The sequence below is a fragment of the Moschus berezovskii genome, chromosome Y, assembly GCF_049115385.1.
Source record: "Moschus berezovskii isolate FMDL1 chromosome Y, NW_MosBer_1.0, whole genome shotgun sequence".
Lineage (NCBI taxonomy): Eukaryota > Metazoa > Chordata > Mammalia > Artiodactyla > Moschidae > Moschus > Moschus berezovskii.
The window spans coordinates 7,113,180-7,119,897 of NC_142489.1; the positions used below are offsets into that span (position 1 = coordinate 7,113,180).

The 6,718-nt window shown below is 41.6% G+C and overlaps 1 protein-coding gene across 1 annotated transcript; it reads left to right on the forward strand.

Moving 5' to 3' along the window:
* The first annotated feature begins 506 nt into the window (after nt 1-506).
* LOC148773043 (allergen Bos d 2-like) lies at nt 507-6,403 on the forward strand. The gene is made up of 6 exons (XM_088834550.1): nt 507-621; nt 2,245-2,384; nt 2,577-2,647; nt 3,975-4,082; nt 6,100-6,201; nt 6,370-6,403. Exons 1-6 carry the CDS (start codon nt 541-543, stop codon nt 6,384-6,386), a joined length of 519 nt encoding a protein of 172 aa, XP_088690676.1. The 5' UTR covers nt 507-540; the 3' UTR covers nt 6,387-6,403.
* The last annotated feature ends 315 nt before the right edge of the window (nt 6,404-6,718 follow it).

Consider the following 6,718-nt stretch of genomic DNA (forward strand, 5'->3'; position numbering starts at 1 on the left):
TCTCCAAAGACCAAAAAAAAACACGAAAGATGGGAAAACATAGGGAATAAAAAAGCCAATATTTTTATAACTCTAAAGGGAGAAATAAAATTATGAATACATATATGGTACACCTGTAACAAAAAATATTGTACATCAACTATATTGCAATTTCAATATTTAAAAAAAGTATCGACCCCTCTGACGAATTCCCTGATAACTTGATTCCTGGTAGAGATAACACATATTTATCTTCTTAAACCAAAGGTGCCATCATTAGTTTTAGAAAATAAGCTTAAACAGACCCCTTCAATGTGAAAGAAATAACACAGGAGTTGTATAAGAGTTGTATAAGAAGCACAGAATACCAAAATGCTCAGCTGCCAACCAGGATGTCAGAAGAATAAGTTTAGGTCACCACGATCTTGTGATTAACCACTGTTTGATCAACATGTATTCTGCCAAGAGACATATTCTATAAAAAGTGGAACCAACTCACATGCTCTCCAACAACTGGGGCGTCCTCAGCTTGTCTAGAAGGAGCAACACGAGAGTCAGGAGATGAAGGTCGTGTTGCTGAGTCTTGTCCTTGTCCTGGTTTGTGCTAACCACGAAAAGCCAGCTGAGATAGACCCCTCAAAGGTACGCAGAATGAGCTGGTCTGCTAGAAGGCCTTGCTTATTATTGTGCGTGTGTGTGTGTGAGTCTGTGTCAGATGTTGTGTGTGCACATGAAAGAGATATTCTTGTTTATCTGTATGACCAGATTGTACCCATACCATGGTCCACATATGTACATAAACGTATCTCAACACTGGGTCTACCAGATCTTGCTATTTTTCTTCTCTCTTATTAGACGCTTACTCCTTAGAGGAAAGTTATGATTAACCTAAAGAGCATGTAAAAAAGCAGAGACATTACTTTGCCAACAAAGGTCCGTCTAGTCAAGGCTATGGTTTTTCCAGTGGTCATGTATGAATGTGAGAGTTGGACTGTGAAGAAAGCTGAGGGCCAAAGAATTGATGCTTTTGAACTGTGGTGTTGGAGAAGACTCTTGAGAGTCCCTTGGACTGCAAGGAGATCCAACCAGTCCATTCTAAAGGAGATCAGACCTGGAGACCATTATACAGAGTGAAGTTAAGTCAGAAAGAGAAAAACAAATATCGTATAGTAATACTTTGGCCACCTCATGCGACGAGTTGACTCACTGGAAAAGACTCTGATGCTAGGAAAGGTTGGGGGCAGGAGGAGAAGGGGACGACAGAGAATGAGATGGCTGGATGGCATCACCGACTCTGTGGACATGAGTTTGAGTGAACTCCGGGAGTTGCTGATGGACAGGGAGGCCTAGCGTGCTGTGATTCATGGGGTCGCAAAGAGTCGGACACGACTGAGCGACTGAACTGAACTGAACTGAAAACAAAACAAGAAAAGCCTAACATGCTAACATTCAGAAAGTTATGAACTGTCACAGTCTTTACTGGCATGGTTTTTACCTATTACAAAAACTCTGAATTCTATGCTTTCTGCTCCAACGCAATCGTAATCTCATGTCATGTTATTCAGCAAGGTAGGAAGTAGAACTCTTCTTTGCTTCAGTGAGTCAGTTCAGTCGCTCAGTTGTCTCACTCTTTGCAACCCTATGGACTGCAGCACACCAGTCCTCCCTGTCCATCACCAACTCCCAGAACTTACTCAAACTCATGTCCATCGAGTATGTGATGCCATCCAACCGTCTCATCCGCTGTAATCCCCTTCTCCTCCTGCCTTCAATCTTTCCCAGCATCTGGGTCTTTTCCAATGAAGGTTCTTCCCATCAGGTGGCCAAAGCATTGGAGTTTCAGCTTTGGCATCAGTCCTTCCAATGAATATTCAAGACTTATTTCCTTTAGGATGGACTGGTTGGATCTCCTTGCAATCCAAGGGACTCTCAAGAGTCCTCTCCAACACCACAGTTCAAAAGCATCAGTTCTTCAGTGCTCAGCTTTCTTTATAGTCTAACTCTCACATCCATACATGACTACTGGAAAAACCATAGCTTTGACCAGATGGACCTTTGTTGGCAAACAAAGCTTTTTAATATGCTGTCTGTTGGTCATTACTTTGCTTCCAAGGAGCAAGCAACTTTGAATTTATTAATCTTCTTTGCTTAATAAGATTCAATTTACTTCTCTTCTGTGGTAAATGCAAAGCCAAGATAGTGTTGTGTATTGGTGATGAACCAGAAAAGAGATGGACTGACATAAATGGACACTTTCCTTGTTAGGTTACAGGAGAGTGGCGCTCCATTTACGCAGCTGCAGATAACAAGGAGAAGATTGAGGAAGGAGGTCCACTGGGGGGTTACTATCGTCGCATTGAATGTATTGACAACTGCGAATACCTCTCCCTTACATTTTACGCCAAGTAAGCACAACCTGACCCAACTGAGAACAAGGAGTCTCTTGGCTTCTGACATGGGGTCCAGTCTCCAATGTGCAGTCAGAGGCGTGAGTCCTGGCTGTGAAGCTGGGTGTGCGAACTCTATTCATGGAAGTGCGTCCTCAAGCCCTGGGGAGTGAATGGTGGGAAGGAATGTCTTGTCTGTTTGGTTTTCAGGGACGACGGGAGATGCCCTTTATTCACACAAGTGCTAAAGAAACAAGAAGGAGATGTTTATGTCATAGAATGTGAGTATTCCAGTTTTTCAGATGGGTTTTCTTCCAGAAAACCATGGAACATGTTCAGATGGATAGTCTCGGTTCCATTCAAGACAACTACGTGTCTGGATGGGTGGACCATTTCCTCTACTCATTACCAATGAAACCTTGGAAAAGCCATTTAATTTTTCAGGAATCAATTCTGTCCCACAACACCAGGATGAGGTCCAAGGTTGGAATGTGGCCATTGATGGTCTCTGAGAAAAAGCCCCAGAACAATGACTCCTTGTGTTCCTCGGGCATGGAGAAGTGCATAGATCTACTTAAGATTCTTCGGATTGTAATGACTCTCTCAATTTTTTTTCTTTTATTTCACATACACAATCAAATTTGCAATAACTAAAAAAATTCTTTAAATATTAAAAGTTCTTCATTAGCGAGTTTTGTAAGTAGATTCTGATTAATTTAAAGCCCAAAAATGAAAACAGCTAAAATAAGAGTCCAAATTTCAAACTATGTTTTAGATAAAGGGACATTATGTAAAAGTCCCTTTATGAAAGGGACTTCACCATAGACATCTACATCTATAGCTTAAAAGAAGGAGAAAGAATTCTCAAATATGAATATAAATACATAATTTGAAAGTGGCATTAACATAGATTCTATCTCTGTAGTTGAAAATAACAGAAAATAATTCTCAAATATTAATATCAATACTGCAATATATTAAGTGATCAAATGTCTATATATTTTAATTTCATGGGAAAAATGTAGAAAGGAGGATTCTAATCTCTGTCTGCTGAATCTTTTCTAACTGCAACTTGGACACACAGCCACAGGATCTAATCTGCAATCACTGCAGAGTATATATGTCCAACATTTTGCAACAGATTAATTTGTACCTCTTTTTTTTAGCTCTTGTACTAGGAAATAACTCTGAATCGGGTATTAACTTCTATTTTCCTATAATTCACTTAAAATATTAGAATTCCTTTCTAACCATGACTGCACCTCCATATTGGGTCACAAAATTCCTGAAAATTTAAGAGTCAGATCTTGTGAGCTGGCTGAGGTTCAACACTTACTATAGCTGCAATAAGAAACTGCCTCGTCCACACGCTGTTCAGTCTAGAAGGCTGGACGTCTTGTATCTTCAGAAGAAAGGGGTGTGGAGAAAGCTTTCCTAGCTCACTAGCTGTCTTAACTGGTTCTAGCAACACATAACTAGAAATGTCAGTGAGATAAGGTTCACCATCCGAGGGAAGAATGATGATAGTATGTGAGGAAGAAGACACACTCAAATGAAAAGAAAAGAAGTTAATCATATTGAGGCTTGTTTTTTCTTTTTCTGTCACAGTCGCAGGTACAAATATTCTGCAACTGATTTATGTATCAGACAACATGCTGGTAACTTATATTGAAAACGATGATGGAGAAAAGATTACAAAAATGACTGAAGGTGTTGGTACGTACTGTAGTTTGTCCAATACAAAGCAGATGTGTTCATATGATCAGTATTTACATACTAATGTGAGAAGGACACACATACCTTATATTATGGCTTCACTGCTGCTCAGACAGGAAAGAACCCACCTGCAATGTAGGACACTTGGATTCTCTCCCAGGGTCAAGAAATCCCTGGAGGAGAGCATGGGAATCCACTCCAGTATTCTTGCTTGGAGAATCCCATGGGCAGAGGAGGCTGGCAGGCAAGGGTTCATGGGATCAGAAATAGTGAGATAGGACTGAGCAACTAACCACAGCACTGCATAGGAAGAACCCTTGGACAGACGTGTGTTCACACAGAGAATTCAGACTTCACGTGAAATGAGGCAGGGATTTAGAAAGCTTGTCTGCTAGAAAAATGAGGACATGTATCCACTGGGACTTCTATCAGATGGCATTTTTAAATAGGAGATACTCTTGTCCCAGATTCCAATGAAATATTCCAGGAAGCTCCATGATTTTCTTGCCAAGGATCACACAACAGAGTTGCCAGGTCCTGATGCCAAGGTGAACCAAGCTTAAATCTGAGTTTAGCTGACACACACGTCCTGGCCATGGCTGCATTCTTCTCTACTACAAACGCTTTCTTCTTCCTCAAATATTTGAAATACTGCCTGAACCTGAACGCAAAGGTCTGCAAATACCTCTCGATGATACTGATCCTGCAGAGGAAGTGTGGACAGGCATGTCAATCATTCTGCCATCCACACAATCCCCTGGGTTCTCTGACATCCCTTTAGCCTTTCTGCTAGTATATGGGCATTGGAGTTGGATGGCTGTTCTGTCTCGTATTTGAGGATGACAAAGCCTGAACGAATCCCTTAGTAGTGTGTGTGATGTTCGTACCAAAATTGGGTTCCTGCTACCCGCCTTTCAAAACCCAACTAAGAGCCCAGCTTCATAGGAAGGAATGTCTGCTTTCGTTCATATGCCAACAACAATGTGGGAGAGTGGACTTTTGTCCAAAGATTGAGTGCCCAACCCCACAACTGGCAACCAGTGGGGCAAGAGCTTTTATAGACAGCTTTTGCTCCTTGCAAAAAGAGCAGTCAGCTCCGACAGTCGTTTTGAAGTTGACCATGAGTGGTTGACCAGCGTTATCCTGATGTATTCAGTAGAGTTAATTTTCAGTTCCAGGACCGCTATGTTCCCATCTCCTGGACGTCAGTTCTCTAAACTGTGGCAGCTTCTGTCATGGATGCAGTCTGATCATCATGTAGTAAACTTGTCCACTGGGTGGGGGTTTCACTGTGTATAAAACAGCGCACAGGATATGACCCAGAATAATATCTATTGTCCTTGTGGAGGATCTGCAGATCCTTGTCTTTGCTTCATGACTACATTATTATTTCATCTCCTTTGTCTGTTTCCCTTTGCTATCCGACATTCTCAATTCTCTGACGAAACTTATTCTTTGACTAAAATCTTTCACAGACGAAAGGAAGGCTGAATATATCTGGGGTGGGGTAAGGAACATACGGTCCTGCACCGTCTCAATGGGATCAGAGTGCTTGTGATAATTCTAAATAATAATCCTCTCCTTTCATTCCATGAGGGCTCCTGAAAACCCCAGGGATGGAATTCTAGAATGTACACCAAGTGAACAGGAAGAGTTGGAGTTGGGAGGAATTCTGAGTGTCAGAATTGCCATGAACTTCTTCAATGTACCATGAAGGGTTTCATCTCACAGGGGCATGCTTAAGCTCACAGCTGAATGATCTGCAGCTCACTAAGTAGTTGTGAGAACAGGAATGTGGTAACTTGCTAGCTATGTGGACTCTGCCCCATGGAAAAATCTGAAGACCTGTGTGCACACTCAGGTACATCTCTGGAAAAGAGCAGGGTTTAGGCGATGGTGGAGGGCAATGGTGTTGGTGAGTCTTACTGGACACTACAGGTATGAGCCAGCTGACACTCTATAACCTATAAAGGATTCTAATACACACCTCTTCTGCCCTGTTTGCTATGAAATCCAGGCAGAGGAGACAGCTTCACTCAAGAAGAACTTCAGAAGTATCAGGAACTGAACAGTGAAAGGGGGATTCCAAATGCAAATATTGAAAATGTCATCGAAACAGGTAAAGCCCCAGAGGACAGCAGGTATCTGAAATGAAAACACATCAGTAGGACATTGAAGTCACATTTCCCTTTCCCAGAGACATCTGTTACAGAAACTGCTTTGAAATAACCCCTTGACATAGAGGCATTGTCAATGGTCATCAGTCCCCTTATTCTTTCTCTTGCAGACAACTGTCCTCCATGAGAACAGAGATCATCAGCTGGGTGAGTAGACATGTGACAAATGACAAGGCTGTGTCCTTTCTGTAGGTTAACACTTTGGGGGAGGGTTTTTTAACTGCTTTAAGAGTGGGATACATACACAATGTCATATTACTCCGTCACGAAAAAGAATGAAATAATGCCGTGTGCAGCAACACGGATGGACCTAGACATGATCTTACTGAGAGAAGTAAGTCACAAAGAGAAACGCAAATACATGCTATCACGTCCATGTGGAGCCTAAAGTATGATGCAAATGAACCATTGATAAAACAAGAAAAGACTCTCAAATATAGACAAAATTAATGGTTACCA